The following is a 26,599-nucleotide window of genomic DNA, read 5'->3' as shown; positions in this document are numbered from 1 at the left end:
TGTGGCCTCCCACCTCATCCAAGCACCACCCTTGCCCAGCCCTCATGGCAAACTCCATTGGTCCTCCTAGTGCATCTATCCCTCACATCATGTTGCTGCTGCAGCTGCTCCAAAACCTGCACTGAGTCCCTGGTGCTGGCCTCACTGATGTGTAGCTGTGCTGTCCAACACAGCAGCCGTCATCCACATGAGGTTACTTAAATTTAAAGTTTTAAAAATTAACAATTCGATTTCTCAGTTGCCTCAGCCACATTTCAAGAGTTCAATGACCACATGTGGCTAACGGTTACTCTATTGGACAGCACAAAGGTAGAACATTCCCACCATCATATAAAGTGCTATTAGACAGCGCAGGTCTAGAGTTTCGCTCTGCAGCACTGCCTTAGCCAGCACTCCCTACTCTGCAGTTCAGTCTCTTATCTCACCCCAAACAGACCCTCTACTCCCGCCACAAATCCTTGTGAGTCTGCACCACGCCTGCTCCTCGGGAAGGTGATTTTCCCGACCTCGGGCCCTTGGTGGGCGTCCATGATCGGTGCCCCTTCACTACCAGAGTAGCTGAAGATCTGATTAAATGCAGTCATTCATTTGATGAGCAGACCTTCCAGACACCCACTCCGGGTGTCAGTTGCTGAGGACCCAGGTGAGAGGCGGACCTTGTCCCCGCCCGGGGACTCCCTGTCACGGCTATCCCATCCAACCCCGCAGTGGTATCCGGGCTCAGAACTGAACCTACTCCGTCTGGGAGCCCAAGGATGGCTCCCCCAAGTCGCCCCCGCCTGGCCCCAAGCTCCAGAGGACCTGCCAGACCACCTTCCGCTCGGACTTTCGCACTCAGATCCCTGCGCTGCAGGTGCCCTCGCACGGGACTAAACTGGACCGCGAAGGGAATAGCCGGAACCCGCCAGGCTCAGAGCCCTGCCGCCCCTCACTCACCCCGAGCCTCGGCCGCCGCGACCCGGTTCACAATATCCACCCAACCTCTTGGCTACGGCGTCCGTTCAGGGCCAAATCACGCGCATGCTCGCGCGCTGAGCCTCCAGCCGCGCACGCGCACCGGCCCGCGCCCAGCCTCCGCTAGGGGACCCCCTCCGTGGCTTCCCACCGGGTTGTTCCAGGCCTCAGCTTCGCCGAAAGGCCTCACCACCTCCGACCTCCGCCTGCCCTGGGGATGCTCCCAGCCCTGCTGCGGCAGAACGCGACGTGCTAACCGGAATCCCTAGGCCGCCTGTCTCCTACCCATACTTGGAGGCCCCGCTCAGACGGTCCTGAAAACGTCTGAAAGGCGGTTCCTGCCAGAGTCCCTGCTACCTGTTACCTCCACCCCTATTTAGTCCTAGTGGACAGCCTCGCTCACCTTCCCTGGGATGACACTTCTGGCGGCTGAGATGAGCGAGCCTCTCTGGGCTCTGCCGCCGGGCGTGGGCTGACCTGCCTACAGCTGGGGCCTGATAAGGCAGCAGCAAAAGGGTGGAGGGGAGGCAGTGTTGAAGCTGGGGCAAGTAATTTTCCCCAATTTACAGGGAAAAACCGAAATTCAGAAAAGTTTAATGTCAGCCAGGGGCTGGAACCCAGACCTCTGGCAGCTCTCACTTTCACAATGCCCTTGGGCTGACTAGGCTGCAGAGGGGTTTCACCCCAACCCCAGGGCACCTCAAGTGTCCCCACCAAACCTTCCTAACACCTGACCACTAAGTAGGGAGGCCTCTCAGGGGGCTAGCTCTGCTAGGCCCTTGCAACTGACCTGTGGGACCTGAGGCCTGGCCCCTCATGGCTCCTGTCACCAGGTCTCAGGTCAGGGTCCAGCAGGCCCTGAGCTGACGTGTGGAGCCAGAGCCACCCAATCCCGTAGGGACAGGTTTCACAACTTCCCGGATGGGGCTGTGGTGGGTCACAGTGCAGCCTCCAGCCGGAAGGATGGGGTGGCTCCCACTCCTGCTGCTTGTGACTCAATGCTTAGGGGTCCCTGGTGAGTGCCCCCAACCCTGATCCCCATCTGCCTTCAGGAGGGGGTTGGCCCCATTCTCCTATTCTGGGATGAGAAAAAAGTCGGGGAGCCAGAGGCTCAGTGGGCATGGGGCAGTGACCTTGGCCTCTTGAGCACAGCTGGGAAGCCCTAGGAACACATAGACACGGCCCACTTAGGCCTCTATTAGCACGTCTGCTCTAGCACTGAAGCAGTGTTAGGACCACACAGATGCACGCACACAGCAGGCAGTGACCCCTCCTGAGCCTGATCTACCCCTCTAACCTAGCGTGTGACTTTGTGCAGGTGAGAGCCCAGATTTGGAGTCTGAATGCCTAGCCAGGGCCCCTGGCTGGGTAATGTGATGGCTCTGAGCCTTAGCATTCTCATTTGAGAGATGAGATGGGGCAAGCTCCATCACCCACTGCTCTCACAGAGCGTATGTGTTAGATCTGAGCCCGGTGCCTGGGCCACTACACAGAGGCACCGGTGAGAACTACCAAGTCTGGGCCTGCTTCCCAGGGGAAATTTTTTTGACAAGTATCTGTGCAGGGGGGCTAGACTGGCCCTTGAAAGTGCATACAGGGTCCATCCCAGAAGCCTTGTAGCTTTGATCCCCTGAATGAACAAAGTGTGGACATGCCAATACACATTACTGACATGTATGCCCACCTGACCTGCACCCACTCATGCCCACTCTGCAGGGCAGCGCTCGCCATTGAATGACTTCCAGGTGCTCCGGGGCACAGAGCTACAGCACCTGCTACATGCGGTGGTGCCCGGGCCTTGGCAGGAGGATGTGGCAGATGCTGAAGAGTGTGCTGGTCGCTGTGGGCCCTTAATGGACTGCTGGTGAGTGGCCACTGGGCCTAGATAAGACTGGGGGCAGGGGAGCCTGGGCCGTGGCGTTACCCTGTGCCTTCTTCTCTCCAGGGCCTTCCACTACAATGTGAGCAGCCATGGTTGCCAACTGCTGCCATGGACTCAACACTCGCCCCACTCAAGGCTGTGGCATTGTGGGCGCTGTGACCTCTTCCAGAAGAAAGGCGAGTGGGGGTGGAGAGGGGCAGGGTGGGAGACAGGGGACCTCAGCCCAAGTTGATCTTCTGTCTCTTGCTCCCAGACTACATACGGACCTGCATCATGAACAATGGGGTTGGGTACCGGGGCACCATGGCCACGACCGTGGATGGCCTGTCCTGCCAGGCTTGGAGCCACAAGTTCCCGAACGATCACAAGTGAGACAAACACCTTCCCTCCGTCCCAGCCTGGGACCTTCCCCCAGCACACACTATAGTGATGCTCTGGGCCCTCAGGTACATGCCCACGCTCCGGAATGGCCTGGAAGAGAACTTCTGCCGTAACCCTGATGGCGACCCCGGAGGTCCTTGGTGCTACACAACAGACCCTGCCGTGCGCTTCCAGAGCTGCGGCATCAAATCCTGCCGGGTGGGTAAGTGGCGCCGGGTCAAGCTGGGAGAGTGGAGGGACAAGCCCACGCCCATCCACGAACCCACTGGCTCTTTGTCTCCAGCCGCGTGTGTCTGGTGCAATGGCGAGGAATACCGCGGCGCGGTAGACCGCACGGAGTCAGGGCGCGAGTGCCAGCGCTGGGATCTTCAGCACCCGCACCAGCACCCCTTCGAGCCGGGCAAGTACGCGTAGGCGGTATCGGCGCCCTGGGGGCCGGGCTAGGGAAGGTCCAGGACTCCAGGGGCAGGGCTCCGTGTAGGGCAACTGGGCGGGGCCAGATAAGCCAGAGTCCCAGGGTCTTCTTCACGCCCCATTACCGCCCCCAGGTTCCTCGACCAAGGTCTGGACGACAACTATTGCCGGAATCCTGATGGCTCCGAGCGGCCATGGTGCTACACTACGGATCCGCAGATCGAGCGAGAGTTCTGTGACCTCCTCCGCTGCGGTAGGCGGCGGGGACCAGGCCTGGGAGGGTACCTGGGAACCTTGGGGAGGGGCGTGGCTTGGCCGGGGAGGTAAGAGGGGCTGGGCGTGACCTGAGAGCATATCCCGTGGAGTACCGTACACCTGGGAAAGGGGGGTTTGGTCCCAGCCCCAGAGGGATCTCAGCTGTCGCTCGGGGCCCGACCTATCTCGGTCCATCTAAGGGTCGGAGGCACAGCCCCGCCAAGAGGCCGCAAGTGTCAGCTGCTTCCGCGGGAAGGGTGAGGGCTACCGGGGCACAGCGAATACCACCACCGCGGGCGTACCTTGCCAGCGTTGGGACGCGCAAATCCCGCATCAGCACCGATTTACGCCAGAAAAATACGCTTGCAAGTGAGGTGGGCGGGGGGGCGGGCGTTGGGACGTGCTGCTGCGGGTGAGACGGGAGGAGGGTAGTCACGGGCTTAGGGCTGGAGGCTGGCGGGCTAGGGCTGAGTGGAGCGCCTGCTTAGAGACCTTCGGGAGAACTTCTGCCGGAACCTCGACGGCTCAGAGGCGCCCTGGTGCTTCACACTGCGGCCCGGCATGCGCGTGGGCTTTTGCTACCAGATCCGGCGTTGTACAGACGACGTGCGGCCCCAGGGTGAGGCCCAAGCTTGGGGGCTACAGAGCCCGGGCTGGAAGCCTGGAACCGGAGGGCCGGGGCGAGGTCTCGGCCTGATGGCTGCCCGCACCGGCCGCAGACTGCTACCACGGCGCGGGGGAGCAGTACGGCGGCACGGTCAGCAAGACCCGCAAGGGTGTCCAGTGCCAGCGCTGGTCCGCTGAGACGCCGCACCAGCCGCAGTGAGTCCCTGGTGCTCCCGGCACCGCCAGGGCCCTAACCCTGGGGCGGCATGCTTTGGTGTCTGGGACCAGAGCCTGGAAATGGTTGAGACTACCCTGCCACGATTTTGCTCCCGCTCCCGCCTCAGTTCACGTTTACCTCCGAACCGCATGCACAACTGGAGGAGAACTTCTGCCAGACCCAGATGGGGATAGCCATGGGCCCTGGTGCTACACGACGGACCCAAGGACCCCATTCGACTACTGTGCCCTGCGACGCTGCGGTGAGCACTAGTGACGCTTGCCCCATGACCTTGCCTCAGCCCCCACCACCAAAGGCTGGCTCCCTTAACCCCAGTGAACTTTGTCTTTCAGCTGATGACCAGCCGCCATCAATCCTGGACCCCCCCAGGTTAGGAGTTGGGCCAGTTATGGGTCAGGCCCTTTAGCCCACGACATCCACACAGTCTGGGTTTCATCCAGCCCACCCCATCCTACAGACCAGGTGCAGTTTGAGAAGTGTGGCAAGAGGGTGGATCGGCTGGATCAGCGTCGTTCCAAGCTGCGCGTGGCTGGGGGCCATCCGGGCAACTCACCCTGGACAGTCAGCTTGCGGAATCGGTGAGGCACAACTGCCTGTCTCCCACAGAGAGGAGCTGAGGTTGTGTCCTCTGTGGTTATCCCACTGGGGGCTGCGAATCTATCCCTGCCCCCAGAGGTCCTAGCCAGAAGATGGCAGGTCTAGCATCTGTCTCAGGAGTCTGTTGCCTGTCCTAATTCCCCACTCCTCTAGGCAGGGCCGGCATTTCTGCGGGGGGTCTCTAGTGAAGGAGCAGTGGATACTGACTGCCCGGCAGTGCTTCTCCTCCTGGTGAGCCTCCCTTGTGTTTGGGGACCCAGTCTCATCCCACCTTCCCCCTTCCCCAGGCAAGCTAACAAGTGAGCCTTGGGGCAACGGACTGAGAGTCACAAATGACCTAGCAGAGCTTCTCTCCCAGCCATATACCTCTCACGGGCTATGAGGTATGGTTGGGCACCCTGTTCCAGAACCCACAACATGGAGAGCCAGGCCTACAGCGGGTCCCAGTAGCCAAGATGGTGTGTGGGCCCTCAGGCTCCCAGCTTGTCCTGCTCAAGCTGGAGAGGTATGTGGACAACCTGGGAGGGTGTGAGGTGGGGCTGAGCCTTGTGGCCTCAGACCCTGAGTGCCCCCATTCTTGCTAAAGATCTGTGACCCTGAACCAGCGTGTGGCCCTGATCTGCCTGCCGCCTGAATGGTATGTGGTGCTTCCAGGGACCAAGTGTGAGATTGCAGGCTGGGGTGAGACCAAAGGTAAGAGCATAGTGCACAGGACTGCTGGTGGCCAGGAGGCCCAGCCCTGGATCTTCCTCCAGGACCCTCTCCTTCTCCCCATTCCCCTCACTGCAGGTACGGGTAATGACACAGTCCTAAATGTGGCCTTGCTGAACGTCATCTCCAACCAGGAGTGTAACATCAAGCACCGAGGACATGTGCGGGAGAGCGAGATGTGCACTGAGGGACTGTTGGCCCCTGTGGGGGCCTGTGAGGTTGGTGGCAGGGCCCTGGGCCAGCCCTGGAAGGGTATGGGGGGCTAGAAATGAACTATTTTATCATGAAGCAGGCTAGTCATTGCTGTGGCCCGGGGCCCTCATCAGTTCTCCTACCTGCCAGGGTGACTACGGGGGCCCACTTGCCTGCTTTACCCACAACTGCTGGGTCCTGGAAGGAATTAGAATCCCCAACCGAGTATGCGCAAGGTCGCTCTGGCCAGCCGTCTTCACGCGTGTCTCTGTGTTTGTGGACTGGATTCACAAGGTCATGAGACTGGGTTAGGCCCAGCCTTGACGCCATATGCTTTGGGGAGGACAAAACTTGTAAGTACAGTCAAGGACAAGACTTGTACTCAAGGTTGAGATTTAATAAAATTTATATTTTTACTACTTCACCAAGGACTTTCTTAAACGAAAATGGTTTTTCCCCCTGCAAGTAAACAGTAATGAAGAAGAGAATTATTCCTAGTGCAGTTTGTTTTCATGGTCTTAATTTTTGCTAAGACTCCACTGTTTTTGCCTTATCAATACAAGTGCCAACACAGTGAAAAGGCAAATATCATCTTAGTATTACTCTGAAAATAGTTCTGAGCTAATGGCCTACTGAAAGGAAAAGAGTGGCTCCTGCTATTCTATTAGACTTATTACAATTATCTTAAGTATTCTTTCTACCCTCCTTTAATTGAATGGAAACAGGGATGGATTGGAAGAGCTGTTTTTCTCCTTTCTTTCCCCCGGCAATATTTACTATTTAATGCCACTTACTAACACTCAAAGAAACAAAACCAAACTTCTCAATTGACAGTGCAGTGACCCAACAAAGACACGGGTTCTTGAATTCAAAGTGGAGCAGGAGAGACGGTAAATACACATTTACTTTAATATATATATATTTATTATTTATGTGTCTAAAGCACAAATTAGTTTGGTAAAAAACATCTCATGTCTGTTTTATTTCCACATCCCTGAGACTGACAATGGGATGCCTATCAATTAATTCATTTAGAGAGCCATACACCCCAAGAAATAAATTATTTGTCCTCTGGAGCTTGTCACAGGGGGACTTTAAAAAAACCATTAAACAGAAAGACAACTGTGCATCTTAGAAAGATAAAAGGCCAATTCTTCCTCTCCGGCTGATAGGTTCTTAATAATAGTGATATCTACTAATAAGGTGTTTTACATAGTGTAAAGCATGTTCACATACAAATTACTTAGCCTCTTTGAGCCTCAGTTTTCTTATATGTAAAACTGGATTAATAGTACATTTTGTGTTTAAAAAGATAATGTATATGAAGTGTTTACCATTTTTGCTTGGCATCTAGTTCAGTTCTCAGTAACTGATGTGGTGGTGGTGGTGGTCATAGTAGCAGTAAGATCCGTAGTAATAGTAGCAGCAGTTGTTTTAGAAATTAGTAACTGAGGCCTGGCAAAGTTAAAGGCTCTTTCATTAACACCCAGAGGGGAAGAAATGAAGCTGGTCTTCAGAGGCAGGCTATTTTCACTCTGTCTCCCAAATTTTTCCCCCTAGACCGTTTTTATACTTCTGGGGCTCTCAGAAAATATTCTCAGCTATTCTGTTAGCTTGATCTCCTACCATCTGAGAGTGGGCTTCCTTCAAACAACCAAATTTCCAGGTATTTCTAAACTGCCCTTCCCCTACACCATTCTTTGGTTCAGTATTTCGAGACCCCTAAGAGAAATGGTACATTTACGTGTAAGCACAGGATAGTGAAGTATTTACAACAAGTGCTTTGGAGCCAGCAAATATGAATCAGAATGCAGCTTTCCTTTCCTACATACATGACATTGGGCAGCTAATTTCTAAGATTTTACTTCTTTATCTATGAAAGTGGAGTACTAGTACTTGCTCTGTGCAACTGTGATGGTTGTTACATGAGGTAGCATCTGGAAACAGCTTGCACATTGCCAGACACCCAGTGGAAGGTCAATGAATGACTATTTGAGGACTAACTATTACAGAAATGTTTACTCTTCTGAGTCCTGATTTCTAGTCTCCTGGACTAAATAGGTTCACTGTTTTCCTCCCGGTTCAGTTTCCAGACACATCACAGAATTATAAGAATATTAAAAACTCAGGCTTATACCTACACAGGATTTTCTATAACCCTCTTTCTGCTTTGAGCTCCTAAAGCTATTTCATAGAAAAATGACCTTATTTTTAAATAGAAGGGGCAGTTGAAAATCAGTGAACGGACCTACCCCCTAATGATTTTTTTCTCAGACATAATTATAATAATTAGCATTATAAAGTGCTAATTATCTTTGGACACAGAGGACCTGCACACCAGAGACAGAGGTCCGCATTAAGTAAAGTGGATTTCACTTTCTTCAGTTGCGAGATTTTTCTTTTTTCTTCTTTGTAATGATGCAAAGATATATCGTCTACCAAGCCTCATTTAAAAGCTTTTTCCAGTTAAGGAAACTATCTCTTGGCCATCCACAGCCAGACTCCATATTGAGATTATGGATATTCAAAGAAATTGTCTTTCCCTTGTATATTGTCATGACTTTTTGTGAAATGTTCGTTTTATAGTTCCAGGCCAGCACCTAGAACCTGGCTAGAATAAAAAACTGCAGAAATCATGAGTTTCTTGTTTGGATGAAAGAGCACACCTATTAACAAATGATAGACGGCTATCCTACTGTGAGTCCTGAAAACTGGTGGTGTGATTGTTGAATAGGTTAGGGGTATAGCAGAGAAACTCAGTGTGGGGTACATACAATTTCAGCTTGAATCACACTTAATAGATCCTCTGTTCCAACCATTTAAATTTACACAGAAGAAACTAAGGCACAGAACTACTTGAGAAGAGAAGCAGAATTGAAAACTAGAGCTCCTGATTGTTCTCAAAATAATTTTTATCATACTGCATCGGGTTCTAAGTGAGAGGGCTTCTTATTTAGTAATGCCAAGGTCATGTGTTAACATGTAAAAAAAAATTAGACGAGGAATGGGGCATTGGTGTAAGATTATACAGAGTGTAAAGTTGGGCTTTCTCTTATCATCTGTTGTCAACAACAGGATGATTGTTACCCACTCCTCACCATCACTAACACAGAGACATTGGATATTGAGGAGAGACTTTAAAACAGAATATTAGTAATGCAGAGCTATAAAGAGCCACGATCATATTAATACAATCCTCCATACACATAGTGACCTGTCTGCAGCTCCAGCCTAGAGAAACCCAGTTATTCACTTGTACGGGGCAGCCCCATTATCAGAAAGCGCTATTCAATTGGAAGTGCTCATCTGTGTTAGGTCAAAAACGACTTCCTCTAAATATCCATTCTGTGTATTGAAGTACAAATGAGTCCCACTTAAGAAAAAACAAAACAAACCAACTTCCAATGATTTAAAAATACTAACGTGACCCTCTTACGTTTACCTAAAGCTAGTGTTTCTCAAACATCAGCTGTATCAGAATCCCTGAAGGACTTGTTAAAACAAATTGCTGGTCTCTACTCTGAGCTTCTGATTCATTAAATGTGGGATGGTACCTGAGAATCTGCATTTCTAACACGTTCCCAGGTGACCCTGATGCTGTTGCTCTGAGAACCACTTTGAGATCCACATCTCTAAGCTCATCAGTCTGTCCGTTACACCTTACAAGACATACTTTCCTAATCTGACACCCTTCTATTTGTCTTTTTTTGAATGCTTTAGAAATTTAGCTGTTATCTTTTTTATGTATTTTACATTTGTTACAGCTTTCCTTGGTGGACATATATGACTTTTCTACTTGAAAATAAACACATTTTTCTTTAAAATATCATTAAATAATAGTGTAATTAGTGATATAAAGCAAGATGACTAAAAAGAATCTCTCATTATTATGTTTGCACAGCCTGTATACAAATTATTTGAACTAGAAAGGATTTGCTAAGTAAATTATTTCTATTTCCATCACGTAATATTAAATATTATGGTGATTAGAGGAAAAAATAAGCTTTCTTTTTTCTTTTGAGATGGAGTCTCACTCTGTCACCCAGGCTGGAGTGCAGTGGCGTGATGTCGGCTCACTCTGTCACCCAGGCTGTAGTGCAGTGGCGCCATCTCGGATCACTAAGCCATCTCAGCCTCCCCAGCTCAAGCGATTCTACTGCCTCAGCCTCCCAAGTAGCTGGAATTACAGGTGCCCGCCACCATGCCCAGCTAATTTTTGTATTTTTAGTAGAGATCACCATGTTGGCCAGGCTGGTCTCGAACTCCCGACCTCAAGGAATCTGCTTGTCTTGGCCTCCCAATGTGCTGCGATTACGGGCATGAGCCACCACGCCCAGCTAAAAGAAGCTTTTCTGATAGTAACTTTGTTTTGCCATTCTGGAGTTTATGGCAGTATGAAAAAGACTGAATTTATAAGCAGAAGATCTGTTTTTGAAATCCGGAGACCTGTATTTCACAATGGCTTTGATGTGTTTTGATTGTGCACCTTTAGACAACTTATCAGTTTCCTCATTTTTATACAACAATAAAATAGTAACAGCTACCCATTAAATTCTGTACAGAAGCTAGGGACAGACGCAGTAACACTTGCATATCTATAAAGGCTTTGTAAATGTGGGTATTATATCTAATGTTTATGCACATGCTGTTTGATTATTTTCATTTGGAATTCCACTCCATTAAAGGAAAAGTAACATACGAATTCAGATTCTTGTAAGTCTTCAGGCACAAGGCCTCCATTGACTAAGTACATTGCCTACATAATTTCTCCTAACCCAAATGAATCTCCAGTTAAACCAAGCTGGTGGTTATGTACTGTCTCCAGAGGATGCCAAGCATAAAGTCCTTGAGTATATTCATCTTGGATCCTCTGATTGGACAACTGTGGTATTGAGACTTCAAGTTCCCCCTTGAGGGCCCCAGACGGTACCTGTAATTTTACTCAAGTTTTAAATGTACACTCTTTGTTAAGAAAGAGTGACAATGATTTGATTTATTTTCCGTGACTGGGGTTAGGGATGGGGGAGACTCTAGGAATGTGACTTACCAGTGAGGTTCTAGTTTTGTAAATCATAGGACAAGTTTTGATAGGCAAATGTTGGACTATAGGGCTGAGGTTGTTTTCCACCACAACATATAGACTTCTACTAGCCCTTGAAGGAAAAAACACGAGAAAATCAGCTGGGTCAGCTGAGTATTCCTTTATGAGTATGGAACAGACTTACATAACAATTCTGCAGGTAATGGCTCTGGAAAGTTCAACCACTTAGTTTTGGACAACTCTTTTCTATTCTGTATAAGCACTTTTTCACCAAAATGATACTAAATAAATATGCTATAGGAAGCTATATTTTGACATGACTGTTTTAGGCAAAGATACACTCACCAACTTACTCCACAAGAGTTTCTAATCAGAGAATATCATATGGATCTATTTGAATTGCTCCCATGCTTGGCTGAGCCCAAAATAATTTACTGTGCGTATGTACACCAAGTGAGAAGGTTGAGGAGGTGTCACTTGTACATCTCTTTATTCTTTTTTTTTTTGTATGTGTGTGCTATTTTCATGTGTTTTGAAAGGCTCTCTTGCTTAGCTTTTATTTTGCCATTAAAGATTTTTTTCTGTGCTATAACTGTATTTTTAAGTCTGGTTTGAGTTCAAGAAATCCACAAATTCACAAAAGATTAAGAATAATTTGTGAACAAAATGATGCAGAAATAAAAAATGCATTTTCCAAATAACTCCCTTGCAGTCCTTCTCCCCCAACTACCACTTTCTATTAAGTTTCTTCTTCCTACTCTATGAAGTGCCATGAGCTTTCAATTCATTGTATTTTAAGTATAAGCTATACTTACTAACCTTCACGTTATTCTTTGCTACTTAAATAAGCTTGCTTTCATAGTTCAATTGATGTATTGTTTAACTGATATTTTTAATTGGTATATTTTGATATATATAGATAATTGATAGCTATATAATTCATTTGAGATATTTTGGGTATGGAGGGTTGGAAGGAATCCTTTCATAATTTTTCTACTTAAAAGAAATATTTTTTCATTTAACAGCTTTTCCCATGGGGATAGAGTTTTCATGAATAAATCAAAGTCATTAAATGAGGTATATTGTACATCTTTTAAGAGTCACAGAAAGAAGCAACAACAATTTACCCAGGCAGAGGGTATAAGTTTAGACCTTGGTTGCCTGATTTGTGGGACAAATTCTTTAATTTTTTTTCTTTATATTTTGACTTTTTTTTGGACTCTCTCCTCCCCTTCCAGGCTCCAGGTCAAATACTTGACACCTGAATGATGTTCAATTATTTAAAAGATGGATTGGCCAGCTCAGCTCCTGTCTCAGACAGACTGTCTTTAAATGTATTTTCAACATGTCTTCAGACAGTTATTTTTCCTCTGTTCAATTTTGTTCATCTTCTTACTTAACTGTTCAAGTGCTACTATTTCCTTTTTAAATGTAGTATTGAGAAGTGCAAACATTATTGGAAAAGAGAGTCTCACTAGCATAATTGTGCATTATCTTCCTCTTATATTGCTGGCCTCCCTGCACCCCCATGCCCACCTCCTCCTCGCGCCTCCATGCCGCCTCCCACCGCTCCAGCTCCTTGCAGCTGCGAGCCCAGTCACTGGTCACCTTTCGTATCTCCTCACTCAGAGCCTGGTTGGCCAAACCTGCCTGGTCCAGCTTTTCTCAGAGCATGGCATTCACCTGGGCCAGGCTGGCACTCCTGAATGGGGCACAGGGGATCAGTAGGCACTCGCCCAGGGGGCCATGCTGCCAGCCCTGGCCCTCCCTGCTGCTCCTCCTCCAGCCAGATGAGGGCACTCTCCAGGTCTTGGCTGTGCTCTGTGTCCTGGGTGTCAGAGAGGTTAAAGCATCAGGCTGGGCAGGTGGAGGGCAGGGCCTGCCTCTGCTCCACCCTGGCACCCATCCTCAGCTGCTGCTGCTCCAGCTCTCCGGATCTCTCCAAAAGCTGCTCCAGCTCTGAGAACCTCTTCTTGTACTGGAGAATCTGGGGATTGGGAGCTGATGGTGAGCCCCAGGGGTGGGGGCAGGGCAAAGTGAACACGTGGGAGGGAAAGAGCAGGAATGGGTGGCCCTGACCTTGCCCTGCAGCCGCTGCACAAGCTGGGCCTGCCGCTGCTGGCCCTCCAGGTAGGCCTGCAGCTTGCGCCACTAGGAGGCCTGCTCCTCCTGCAGCTGCCTCCGCAACTCCACGCTCTGGGGTACCAGCCCCCTGGGCTCTTGCGTCTCCAGCTCACCAGATTCCAGCCACAGAGCCTGCTCCAGCTGCAGAGAAGGGCCCTGGGTGAGAGTCCTGGGCCTCCTGGGAAGGCAGGCTCAGGTCTCTGTAGGGGGTGGCAGGCTGGGCCCAGACCCACAATGCCTTGTAGGCTGATAGCCTGGCACCCTGGGGAGCAGCACATGTGGGCAAGCCCAGGGGCAGTGCACATGTGCATGGGGTGATGCAGCCATGCACGGGCACGCAGATGGGGCATGCATGGACACATGCAGGTGAGCCCACAAACCCAAACCATGCAAGCAAAGCTCAAAGGTGCACCTGGGGTCTACCTCAGGGGCCTCAGTACACCATGTGCCTCTCCTCCAGAACACTTAGCCCTGTCGTGGTTTCTGTTTATTACATTGATGCCTGTGTCTTCCCACCATGCCCCCACCCCAGTGTGAGCTCAGAAAGCCTGGATTTTTTGTTCCTCATTGTATCTTAGTACTATAATGGTGGCTGTGAAATGGCATGGCTCACGCTCAGTAAATATTTCTTGTGATGGTGAATTAATGGCATGAGCTCATGGGAATACATTCAAACAGAGGTGTCAATCCGCCTATGCATATCTGAGCTTAAAAATATGCACACACATAACACATACAGGCAACCTCAAACATCCCCAGGGGGACACGAAGGAACCCCCTCATATACACAGCATTAAGATTTGTAAGAGGTGCACACAGATGTTGCCCTATACGGCGCCTGCCTATTAATGCCCACTTCTGGCTGGGTGCAGTGGCTCATGCCTGTAATCCCAGCACTTTGGGAGGTCAAGGCGGGTGGATCACTTGAAGTCAGGGGTTCGAGACCAGCCTGGCCAACGTGATGAAATCCCGTCTCTACTAAAAATCGAAAAATTAGCCGGGTGTGGTGGCATGCACCTGTAATCCCAGTTACTCAGGAGGCTGAGGCAGGAGAATCACTTGAACCTGGGAGGCAGAGGTTGAAGTGAGCCGAGATCGCACCACTGCACTCCACCCTGGGCGACAGAGCAAGACTCCATCTTTTATTTATTTATTTATTTATTTATTTATTTATTTATTCATTTATTTGTCTCATGGGCTGAGCGAGGGGACCCCGGCTGGTGGAGGGACAGCTGCGCCCTGCAGGCCGCTGCGTCCGGGCAGGCCCTGGCCTCTTGTCGTGCCCCCGGCCCGCGACAACCCGGGCAGGATGGGCAGCAGGACGCGGCGGGGCATCTGCGGAGCCCGTCGGGAACGCTCTCTTGGCCTCCGGTGCCGGGCAGCGGTGGGTGCGGCACCCACAGTGCCCCCAGCGCCCCCAGCCCTGGGACGTGGCTCCAGCCCGCTCCCAGGCAGGCGGCCTCCTTCACCGGGAGCACGTCGCCTGGGCAACATGGAGAAACTTCAACTCTTAAAAAAACAAAACAGCCACCACAACAACAAAAACAAGAACAGAAATTAGCCGGCTGCGGTGACTCGTGCCTCTGCTACTTCAGAGGCTGAGGTGGGAGGATCGATTCAACCAAGATGCCACCAGATACAGTGACACTGTCTCTCAGAGAATAAGTCAAACAAACAAAAAAAGAGGCTGTGTAAGAGGTGACTCTTGGGACAGTGGAAAAACACTAAGGTTTTCAAGTGGTGTTAAAAGCCACTAGGCCTTGGGGACCATTGAGCAATCTACAAAGCACGGAAGCCTAGATCCCTGAGTTCTGCCTGCCAAGTACCACCACAGCTAACATGGGAGACCTCCCCCACAGAGACTGAAATTTGCCTCCCGAGGAAACAAGTGACGACAGACATCTGTCCCAGGACAGTAAACAAGAAAACAAGGTCTCACAAAAACAAAAACAGCTGACCACAGCATACAATCACTGAGACCGAGCCTGCGACTATAGGCGAAAAAAAAAATGCTGTCCATTATTCATACCATGAAAGAGCAAGGGAAAGTGCGAACGCAGTCCCCCACTGCTGTTGTGGGAATCAGGAGAACAGAGAGACCAATGGGTGGAACAGGAGGATTTATTGACTGCACTGAGGCCCAGCAGATTAAAATCCAAAGGCTGAGCCCCGAACAAAGACAGGGCTTGACTTTATACACACTTCTGAAAGGGGGTTGGCTAGTTTGAATGGCGCGGCGGGAATTTGATGGCATGAAACTCGGGGGCAGGCAAGAGGGCTTATAGAAGCAGAAGAAAGGCAGCTAATCAAACTGTCACAGGTCTTGCAATGCAAGTATAGCTGGTGACCTTGCAGCTGCACTGAAGGGAAATCGGGAACTTAACAAAACTTGAATAATTAGAAATGGAAAGGGGGAAAGAGAAGGTAGTAAAGGCATTTGTTGTTTTTTTCTCTTATCTTTGCTAGGGGCTGACTGTGTTGAGAGAGTCTCCGGAATTCATTCCTCGGGGCTCTGACTTTTCAGATCGTGTTACCGAGGATCTGCTAGGGCTCTATCTATGGCAGGTCTTGGAGTCAGCCAAGTACAGGAAAACTTGTCTTTTCCTTTTAACTTCTGCCTTATTACTACAAGTTGTGCAGCACACCATGCCTGGTTTTCATCAGCAATGTTTCCTGAGGTTACAGAAAGATTTCTAATCCTGGGAGGAAACACTCCCTTGAAGCAAAAGTGTTCTCCCCCAAAAAATGCAAGGAGCTATCTTCTTGATAGCCAGGCAGATAATTCTCAGGTTTTGCCCCACAGAATCTCTATCTAAAATAGAGCAATGGTCATGCCTAGTGAAAAGTTTGAGGGAACTCGCCCAATGTTGGGTTTCTTCAGAACCATATATATAGATATAACCAAATATCCTAAAAGACACTGCCCTTCATCATTCCATGCTGTTAGACATTTACAGGACCATGGATGGTGATCTCCTCCAGACAAAAATAAATGCTGGTGCAGAATAGGTAAGTGTATTATAATTTGAGTACATCAGCTTTTGGGCATTTTAAACCATGGGTCAGACATGTTAAAGAAAGAGCCAGGTTGATAGTAAGAGGGAGTGTTTTTCTTTTAATTTGCCAATAGCAAAGTGATGTTTGCCACTGTCATTTCAGAGTGAGGTGGCAATTTGTTGTTGTTTGGTTTGGGGGTTTTTGTTTGTTTGTTTTTGAGACAAGGTCTCACTGTCACCCAGGCTGGAGTGCAGTGGCATGATCAGGGTTTACTCCTGCCTTGACCTCATGAATTCAAGCAAACCTCCTTACTAATCCTCCCGAGTAGCTGGGACTACAGGCACGTGACCCCACACCCTGGGGTGTGAACTGGGATTTGATGTTTTCAGTTGGCTCTCTAATGGAATAGGTTCCCTTACTCTTCTAGAATCAGATTGTCTTCATGATTATCATTCTTGTGTGCATTATATTTCTACTACCCTGCTGGTTTTTTTTTCTATTTTTCTTTTTTCTTTTTATTTTTTTCTTTGTGAGACAGAGTCTCGCTCTGTCTCCCAGGCTGTATTGCAGTGGCAGGATCTCATCTCACTGCAACCTCCACTTCCTGGGTTCAAGCAATTCTTTTGCTTCAGCCTCCTGAGTAGCCACCTGGCTAATTTTTGTATTTTTAGTGGAGACAGGGTTTCACCATGTTGGCAGGCTGGTCTTGAACTCCTGACCTCAAGTGATTCACCCGCCTCAGCCTCCCAAAGTGCTGGGATTACAGGCATGAACTACCACACCTGGCTCTCAAACCATTTTAGTTAAGCAAAGACAGATTTGTCTGGCTTTTTAGTACAATGCTGAATTATCCTCCAATCTATATTTTTAGGAAGGACCTGGGGAATGGCAACTTGGAGATATTTGGTGAAAATGTGAACCTTTCATGTTCTGCTTCAGTCCCTTTTTGAAAATCCTTCCAATTTACCTTTTGCAACCAGTTAGTGGCCTTCCCTTCTTCACCAGCATGTGAAATAATTGATAAAGATCAGAATATTTGGGCTCAAAGGTTTCAACAGTTAAGTCAAATTTTCTGCCAAAGCCTACAGGATCTTGGAGCCTGCTTTAGAAACAGAAGAGTGAAATGTATTTAAGTTTAGATCAGGGAAGTCCTTTATAATATTCTTAATTCACGTTTTGGTGAAGTGGTATACACAACGGTAGGCTCCCCTCTTCCTGTGGGTTTGGGTTTTACCTTGAAAGGGGCTGTCAGAACAGAAGTTTCAGGGAAGGCACCAGATCCCTGGGGACTTTCCTTAGGTGATGGTGATGGAAGAAGAGGCAAGGCAGGACAGGAAGGCTCAGGTAAGAAAGACTATGCAGGTGCAGGGGCAGGAGGAGAAGGAGCAGTTGGAAGTGAAAGAGACAAAGCCTCCTCAATATTTCTCAAATCAGAAAACATGACAGTCTACCTCCTTCAGCTTACTTCCTCAATGGAGGCAATTTTCTCAGTTCTTTTAGAAATTTTAGAAATTTAGACATTTCTAGGTCTCATTGCAATTAAGTCTCCTATTTAATTTGTCTGGTTCGAAAACCAAATTTCTCTCTCTCTCTCTTTTTTTTTTTTTTTTTTGAGACAGGGTCACCCAGACTGGAGTGCAGTGGTGTGATCTCCACTTACTGCACTCACTGCTTGCTGCATGACAGCCAATAAGTCGAGGGTTGAGGTGTAGGGGCAGGGAAGGTGACTTTATTCCAGAGAGCCACCAAACTGAACAGATGGTGAACTAATATCCTAAAGAACCATCTTAAATTAATATGATTTTCAGGCTCCTTGTACGTTAGGGAAGGGAGGAAGAAGGAGGCGCTTGAGGTGAAGAGGTCTGACAATGACAGACATGGGCTGCAGTGAGAGCCCAAGGGGATGGTGAAAATTCTTCATCCTTTGTCAGGTCACACTGCTTTTATAAATCTTCAGCATAACACTGTTACTTGTATATACAACCTCTCTATCTTCTCAGGAGTTAGTTTGGGGAAGGGATTATTATCATCTGTGCTTTAAAGTTAAACTGTAAGCTAAATCCCTCCCATAGATAGCTTGGCCTATGTGCAGAAATAAGAAAAAGCAGTTAGCCTGGAAGATGTCACCACAGGGTAGGAAGGGTTAGGAGCAAAATGCAGACAGTCATGCTAGGCCTCCTTTTCATTGCCATATATTTAATGTATTTGAACACATAATTTTAATTTTTTATACTTTATTTTTATTTATTTATTAGTTTTTTGAGACAGAGTCTCACTCTGTTGCCCCCCCAGGCTGGAGGGCAATGGCGTGATCTTGGCTCACTGCGACCTCTGCCTCCTGAGTTCAAGCAATTCTCCTGCCTCAGCCTTCTGAGTAGCTGGGATTACAGGAGCCCCCCACCATGCCCGGCTAATTTTTGTATTTTTAGTAGAGACAGGGTTTCACCATGTTGGCCAGGCTGGTCTCAAACTCCTGACCTCGGGCTCCCAAAGTGCTGGGACTACAGGCATGAGCCACCATGCCCAGCCTAACCAAGATTATTAAACCATTCTAATTTGTCAAAAGAGTCACACTGATTTTTAAAAAATAATGTAATGGGCCAGGTGCAGTGGCTCATGCCTGTAACCCCAGCACTTTGGGAAGCCATAGCAGGAGGATCATGAGGTCAGGAGTTCAAGACCAGCCTGACCAACATGGTGAAACCCCGTGTCTACTAAAAATACAAAAATTAGCCAGGTGTGGTGGTGTGCGCCTGTAATCCCAGCTACTCAGGAGGCTGAGACAGGAGAATTGCTTGAACCTGGGAAGCAGAGGTTGCAGTGAGCCGAGATTGCACCACTGCACTCTAGCTTAGGCGACAGAGTGAGACTACATCTCAAAATAAATAAATAAATAAATAAATAAATAAATAAATAAAATAATAATGTAATGAACTTTTTCATGTCTTTATATAATAAATATTACATTATTTAAATTGTTCAAAAGCATCAAAGATTCCTCTCTGCTATCAATTTCATTTCATTTATTTTATTGTACCAAACTACCAGGACCATTAATTTAATCTACAGCTAAATCTATCATTTTTTCATGTTAGAAATTCAACAAGAAAATTTTTCCCTAATGAAACCTCACATTTCGAGCATAAGGAGCCTGGGCGAGGTGGCTCACACCTGTAATCCCAGCACTTTGGGAGGCCGAGACAGGTGCATCACTTGAGGTCAGGAGTTTGAGACTAGCCTGGCAAACATGATGAAACCCTGTCTCTACTAAACATATAAAAATTAGCTGGGCGTGCTGCCGTGCGCCTGTAATCCCAGCTACTCTGGAGGCTGAGGCAGGGAAATAGCTTCAACCTGGGAGGCAGAGCTTGCAGTGAGCTGAGATGGCACCACTGCACTCTAGCCTGGGCTACAGAGCAAGACTCTGTCTCAAAAATAAATAAATAGATAAATAAGCATAAGTAGTAAAAAAATAACATAAATTTAAAAATAAGGCACAGGGTCTTGCTCTGTTATCCAGGCTAGAGTGCAGCGGGGCAATCATAGCTGACCAACTTGGAACTTCTGGGCTCAGGCAATCCTCCTGGCTCAGCTTGCCTTGTATTTTTTTAGAGATGAGGTCTTGCCCTGTTCCCCAGGCTGGTCTCCAACTGCTGGCCTAAAGCAATCCTTCCGCCTCAGCCTGTTGAGTTGCTGGGAGTACAGGTGCAAGACATGCAGCCTAGCATTGTAGTAAAACAATTTTCAACAAATTCTTAATTTTCTTTCTTTTTCTTTTTTTTTTTTTTTTTTTTTGAGTTGGGAGTCTCACTCTGTCACCCAGGCTGGAGGGCAGTGGCACAATCATAGCTCACTGCAGCCTGAGATTACAGTCATGCATTATCATGCCCGGCCAACTTTAAAAAATTAGCTAATACTTAAAAATTTGTAGAGACGGGGGTTTCACTATGTTGCCCAGGCTGGTCTCCAACTCTTAAAGTGCTGGGACTGTAGCTATGAGCCACCATACCTGGCTTAATTTTCTTATTTTAATTTTATATAAGTGATTATTATTGTTCCTAAGATAATTGGGGCAGTGACTCCTTTACAATTGTAGAGATCTAATTTGTCTATTCACTTCACTGAAAGAGTATGCCAATTTGTTTCATGAGAAAATATCCTATATTTATAAAGCAGGAAAATTCCTTCCACCAAACTAGGGTGCATTCTAAAGAAACGAATTGTGCTAAGTAACATCACTTAAAGTGAAAACAGAGGCAATGGTATCTATTAACAATGTTTATCAGTGAAGGAAATAAACTGAAAATATGAACATCATTAGATCCTTGGAGGGCCTTCATTGCTGAAAATCTCAGTAATATTGTGATACTCTTTTGAGTCCGGCAGGACATTCTCTTTCCAGGGCATGTAACAGCGGGTGAATAATTTCTTTTCATTCATTTCCATTAAGGGCTGAACTTCCTTAATGTTCTGGAGATTATTAAATTTGATTTGTATAGTTGTGAAAAGTACTCATATTGCTGATTCCATTGCTTATATGTGATCATATAAATCTGTTCTCTTTTTGTAGTGTGGTTTAAACTTAATCCTTAAAGGGCACGTATTTGAATTTTTCAGCTGGCTAGAAACCTGAATATACCAATCAAATAAAACTGCTCCTTACATGCTACAGATTTAGTTTTCTTCTTGTACTAAGATGTCTTTTAGATACAGTAAATTCGTTAAAGCCAAGAGCCCCTAGGAAACGAAGTTGGGTGGGAGGGGGGACATTGAGTAGTAAGATCACTCTTGTAATAGAGATGCCACTCTTGCAGATATTGACAACAATTGGGCCTATAAAATTTTTACCAAACATTGGAAAGACAAGATCGGAACAACTTATCATTGCTGCAGTCTCAAATATCAGGAAATACCATTATTCTCAGGACAATAAATAGACAATAAAGAAGACTCACAGACCAGATTAGCTGTCATGTATCACCAAACAGGGACTGGATCCTTGTCAACACGACCCAACAGAGATTGTCCCCAGAAATTCACTTCATAACCTCAAAACCAAAAACCCACACTGATGGCAAAAAATAATGATGCAAAGAATGAGAGAGAAAGAGAGAGAGAGAGAGAGAGAGAGAGAGACCTGTCCTATAGCCATACTCAGTGGGTAAAAGCCAAAGAGCTCAATTTCTGCTCATGATACTTAATAGAACATAGGGAACATGAGCCAATAGCTCAATGGGTTCAGATCTGCACCAAGTGCCTGTTGGACGCAGGATTCTACTGTCTCCAATAATATGTCTCAGATGCACTAATTTCTTTTCTTTTTTTGAGACAGAGTCTTACTCTGTTGCCCAGGCTGGGGTGCAATGGCGCCATCTCGGCTCACTGTAACCTCCACCTCCCCGGTTCAAGCGATTCTCCTGCCTCAGCCTCCCGAGTAGTTGGGATTACAGACACACACCACTGCGCCCGGCAGTTATTATTATTATTATTATTATTATTATTATTATTATTATTGTGCGTGTGTATGTGTTTTTAGTAGAGACGGAGTTTTGCCATGTTGGTCAGGCTGGTCTTGAACTCCTGACCTCAGTTGATCAAAAGTAGGTGAGGTCAGAAAACATACCCTGGGAGAGGCTGGCACAATGCCCAGAACCGCCATCGCTAGGCCTGGGGTTTTCCTCTGTAGTGGAATACTAGTATTCATGTAGTGCAGGGACAAAACCCATTAGATAGTTCTGGGAGTTAAAAAGAGATGATTTACAGTGCTATTTGAGAAGGGGTATTAAGGAATTTGCCAGGGCACTGACGCGTGTCAGGTGTAAACCTCAGGTTGAGAGAGAGCTAAGTATTTTCTGTCCATGAAGGTGATAAGCGAGGGCCTGAAGAAAGAGGGACTGGGGAGGACACTGGCCCCAGAAATAGGAAAGGGCTTCTTGGGGGTGGGAAGGATGGGTCAGGGTGCTATCTAGAAAGTTGCCTGGCAGTGGATGTAGGATGTGGGAGTGAGACATCAAACATGAAGCAGTCGCTTAAAGTCTGAAGAAAGACTAGATATATAAACGGCAGGAGATAGTAGGGAAACGGGACCGGCTCCTCATAAAACTTCCCGCCTTCTATCTCCGGGAGGATCGCAGGGCATTTCCGCCAAGACAGGTGAGACTGCGGTTCTGACCTGCGGGCCTCCATGAATATGCGCGAGGGCACCTGGGGGCCGGCAGAGCCGTTCCCCTACGCAAAGTAAGCGTGTTATGTCTACAACCCAACGGGGACACTGAGAGCCCCAAAGGCCCTGCTTTCTTCCCAGAGAACAGCGCCCATCTGCGTAGTTTCTACCTGGCTCTATGAGGTGAGAACACACTCCCCGCTAGCACAGAAATCCTACAAACTCCTGTGGGGGCTACGCTTCGAAGCAGAGGCTGTGTAAGAGGTGACTGGGGGGTAGGGAAAAACACGAAGATTTTCACACAGGGTGAGAAGAGAACCCAAGAGACTGGAGACCACGGACCAATCCCTGCCAAAAGCAGCCAGGGTAGAAAGGGAGGAGCTGAGCGGACTTCACGATAGTTAACTTGTGTTACAAAGCCGATGCGGCTGATGCTCGCTTTTTCTCCTGTGGCGAGCACGCGACAGCTCTCCACTATACGATTAACACCTAAAACACCAACCGAAACACAAACCAATTCAAAAAAATATGTGAGCCTTGACGCACAAGTCTATTTTTGAAACTTCAGAAAGTCAGGGGAAAGCGCGAACGCAGTCCCCCACTACCACAAATTATGCAGTCGAGTTTCCCACATTTGGGGAAATCGCAGGGGTCAGCACATCCGGAGTGCAATGGATAAGCCTCGCCCTGGGAAAACCACCTTCGTGATCATGGTATCTCCCCTGCCAGGTAAGTATGACATTTTCTGCCTCTGCCCCGACACAGCCTCATACGCCTCACTCTTTACACACACGGTCACTTGCCCCGCGCACTCCCGAGCCCTTTCCAGCCCTGACACACAGCTGGGATTCTCACTTCCGATCAGCGGTCCTGAATCCGCTCCCAGGGCACGGGAACTCCTTCGTGGCGAAGCAGCAAGTGGCGAAGCAGCAGCCTCTGCGCTGCCTCATCTACATAGAAGTCGCCCTATCCGTGATGTCACCGACAGTGCCTTGCCCAGTCCCCGTCTGCCTTTCTGCCACTCAACCGACCAATCTGCTGCCAGAGCCGCCAAGGGGAAGTGACGTCTGCCTCTCCCTTTTTCTCTCCCGCCCCTGCGTCTGTTCTCTCCCAAAGAAGCTGGTCCTTACCCTGTGTTAAGGAGCAACCTTTCGGTGGCCAGATGGGGCCGGGGCATCCTTCTTCAAATAATGGCTTTTAATTCGCAGACTAGAATGTTTCGGATTACAAAAGAAACCGGTTCTCTTCACATCCTTATCCTTGTGATGCAGCATTCCGCTTGCAATTGGAAGCCGTTTAATATCAGAGAGAAACCATATTTATGAGAGTAAAGAGGCTGCTCAGATGACTGCAAACCAGTCTTCCTTACTGGTTTTATCACTGGTAATGTTATAAAGACAGTTGTCCAGTTTCATGAATCTTGTAGGTTTTTTTTTTTGATGTTGTTGTTTTTTTTTCAAAAATCTGTATTGTAGAAAAATATGCTGTCCCAGAAGAGATGATTGGACACTCTCAAGCGTGGTGCCGGACTTTGTCATCTCTTGCACAGCCATCTCCACACCTTAGTGCTTACCTCATGTTAGTTTTTTATATTCTGCAAAGACGAAACCAAAATAATCCAAATTTGACACAAATACCTGGGCTACATCTTATTTGAGATGTTTAACAATTGTCTGGATCATCTTTTCTTATATATTACGCAGGAAACACTGTGAAGTAAGCAAAGTTGGAATGCCCAAGTGAAAGACCATTTGAATATTTACAAGTAGATTTCAGACAGGAATACTACAGGGTGGTCACAGGATAACAAATTCTAGGCAGCAGATTTACATGACTTGAGGCTGTGGGCTGTTAAGACGCTGAAAAACCAGGGTGTGGACCAAGCTGGCTAAGGCTGAGTGGACCCAACGTGGTGCTGGATTTGATGGAGGTTTTACCTAGGCCCTCATTATATGCTCATTAACATACTAAATCACACACCCGCCAGTGCCATGACAGTTCTGAGACCAGTGTTTGATGTAAAAATGGCACCACAGTTCCAAGAAATCTCCACCTTTACCCAGGAATTTTCGTGAATATTCCAATTCTTGGTTAAAGAAACCCATCAAGATGAAACCCCAGAACCCATTATTCTCTCTTGGGTATGCCCGAGCTCCCCTTTCTTGAGTGTGTACTTTTTGCTTTGAAATAAAGCTCTTCTTTCACTATTTGCTGACTCATCTTTGACTTTGTTCTCGCGATGGTGTCAACAGCCTGGACACCACGGCTGGGGTCGAGATCCCACCAGTGTCCAGGGACCTCCCCCAGCCCACCAGTATCAGATTCTATTCCATTGCTCAAATCACAAAACATCGAGTGGAGAGTTCTCCTTGGAGACGATAAAGTAAAGATTCTGTGGCATGGTGGCCAGTTAGGCCACTGGAAGGCATGGCAAAATATTGAAAATGAGGGATTAGGTGACAGTGTAGTAACTGCTGAATACTAAATACTTGATCCAGGCCCCATTCCCTGGAGATTGACAGGGAGACACATTGTCCAGGTAGTAGTGGAGAAATGCTTTCTGGGTATCTGACCAGCCTTTGTGGAAAGAACTGGCACCATCCTGCAGATGTAACCGCCTGATGGGTTCTTCCTGCCCAATGTACACAAAAACTCAATTCATGGAGACCATGGCACTGCAGGAAAGAGTTTCATTGACACAGGCCAGCCACGACATGTGGGAGACAGAGTTATTACTCAAACCAATCTCACTGAAGGCTTGGAGGTAAGGGGTTTTTCAAAGATAGTTTGTTGGGGAGGGGGCTAGGGCTTGCGCGGTGCTGATCGTTGGGGATGAAATCACAGGGGCATGGAAAATGGCCCTCCTGCACGGAGTCAGCTTCTGGGTGGGGGCTAAGGGACTGGTTGATTTTTGGGCCAGATGGTGCCTTCCAGCAGTCAGAAATGCAAAAGCCTGAAAAGACATCTCAAGAGGCCAATCTTAGGTTCTACAATAGTGATGTTCTTCACAGCAGTAATTGGGGAAGCTCCCAATCTTGTGACTTGTGAATAATGGCTGGTAATTATTTAACAAGGCATACATCTTAGCAGAAATCAGGCCCCTTTCATCCTTCTAACTTGGTGGCCTTTCATTCATTTTACAGGGGTAATTTAGTTTTGGGGAAGGTTATCATTTAAAGCAGCCTTTTTGGCTGTCCTCAACCTTTTTGTCACCAGGGACTGGTTTCATGGAAGACAATTTTTCCATGGAAGGGGGTGGTGGATGTTTTCCAGATGAAACTGTTCCACCTCAGGTCATCAGGCATCAGTTACAGTCTCATAAGGAGTGCGCAATCTGGATCACTCACATGAGCTGTATCACCACTCAGCTCTCACTCCAGCCTCAGGTATCAGCAAGACCTCACCAAAGATTACTGTTTAATTGTCTGTGTGTGTGTTTTTGTTTCTTTCAGGTAACAACTAATGTTGGAACTATGAAAAGCTCTTCTCTACTTTTAACAAAGCTTAGTCACAAACAGTTCCCCAGTTGATGAGAAAAACTAAAACAACAGAACAATTGAAAGTCCGAATCTGCAAGTTCATCTCTGAGAACCGAATTTTACAGCCACTCCAGATTTGTACTCCAAATGGATAGTTTGATTGTAGAAATCACATCCCTTCAGTCTGCCAATGTGATAACTGCCCAAGAGAAAGTGATGCCTACATTCATAGATAATCCCCTTTCCCCCATCCTATATATAACTGGAGTCAACAGCAGCTGGAGGAAAATGGCAAGAACTTGGAATCAAGATTAGGTTAGAATAACACTGCTGTAGACAGTTTATCAGCTCTTCAGCATATGTCCATTTTCCTTGAAGGATGAGCCTTTAGAAACCTCTGACAATAAAGTTTATTTTACATCCATTCCCTTGCCTATGATTGTTTCATACAAATCACAATTATAAAACTTTCTTGCTCCAGCTAAAAGCAGGAAACTCAATCATGAATGTGTTCACTAAATATATACCACAGAATGATAGCAACCAGTCTGAATGCATCACTTGA

At 47.6% G+C, this 26,599-nt stretch overlaps 2 protein-coding genes, 1 long non-coding RNA gene and 1 other non-coding gene across 15 annotated transcripts in view; 1 reads left to right on the top strand and 3 right to left on the bottom strand.

The window, feature by feature from the left end:
* The window catches only part of LOC117979769 (neuroblastoma breakpoint family member 15-like), a 49,902-nt gene extending 48,854 nt beyond the window's left edge, over window positions 1–1,048 (bottom strand). For 6 of the 12 annotated variants that reach the window (XM_063601678.1, XM_063601665.1, XM_063601666.1 and 3 more), the window contains exon 1: window positions 937–999. The gene's annotated coding sequence lies outside the window, so the exon portion shown is untranslated. Of the gene's footprint in view, window positions 1–936 lie in introns of all 12 variants that reach the window. The other 6 variants (XM_063601668.1, XM_063601675.1, XM_063601667.1 and 3 more) reach the window with 5 other exon arrangements.
* LOC100971481 (hepatocyte growth factor-like protein) lies at window positions 1,043–6,653 on the top strand. The gene is given in 19 exon segments (XM_063601664.1): window positions 1,043–1,969; window positions 2,671–2,818; window positions 2,900–3,012; window positions 3,090–3,204; window positions 3,283–3,419; window positions 3,501–3,621; window positions 3,766–3,884; window positions 4,087–4,255; window positions 4,375–4,505; window positions 4,606–4,708; window positions 4,837–4,883; window positions 4,886–4,971; window positions 5,063–5,099; window positions 5,188–5,308; window positions 5,481–5,558; window positions 5,686–5,832; window positions 5,914–6,020; window positions 6,117–6,256; window positions 6,381–6,653. Coding segments are annotated over 19 exon segments (2,175 nt in total). The 5' UTR covers window positions 1,043–1,875; the 3' UTR covers window positions 6,543–6,653.
* Window positions 6,654–10,056: 3,403 nt separating this feature from the next.
* LOC129393676 (uncharacterized) lies at window positions 10,057–24,940 on the bottom strand. The gene is made up of 3 exons (XR_008620716.2): window positions 23,411–24,940; window positions 12,955–13,099; window positions 10,057–11,383 (listed from the first exon to the last, which is right to left on the bottom strand). It is a non-coding gene; the product is annotated as an uncharacterized LOC129393676 (long non-coding RNA).
* On the bottom strand, window positions 23,129–23,292 carry LOC117978864 (U1 spliceosomal RNA). The gene has a single exon (XR_004669530.1). It is a non-coding gene; the product is annotated as a U1 spliceosomal RNA (small nuclear RNA).
* Window positions 24,941–26,599: the final 1,659 nt, after the last annotated feature.

This window comes from Pan paniscus, chromosome 1 (genome assembly GCF_029289425.2).
Source record: "Pan paniscus chromosome 1, NHGRI_mPanPan1-v2.0_pri, whole genome shotgun sequence".
Taxonomy (NCBI): domain Eukaryota; kingdom Metazoa; phylum Chordata; class Mammalia; order Primates; family Hominidae; genus Pan; species Pan paniscus.
Note: the sequence above shows the minus strand (reverse complement) of the source record. Positions and strands in the feature narration are given on the sequence as shown.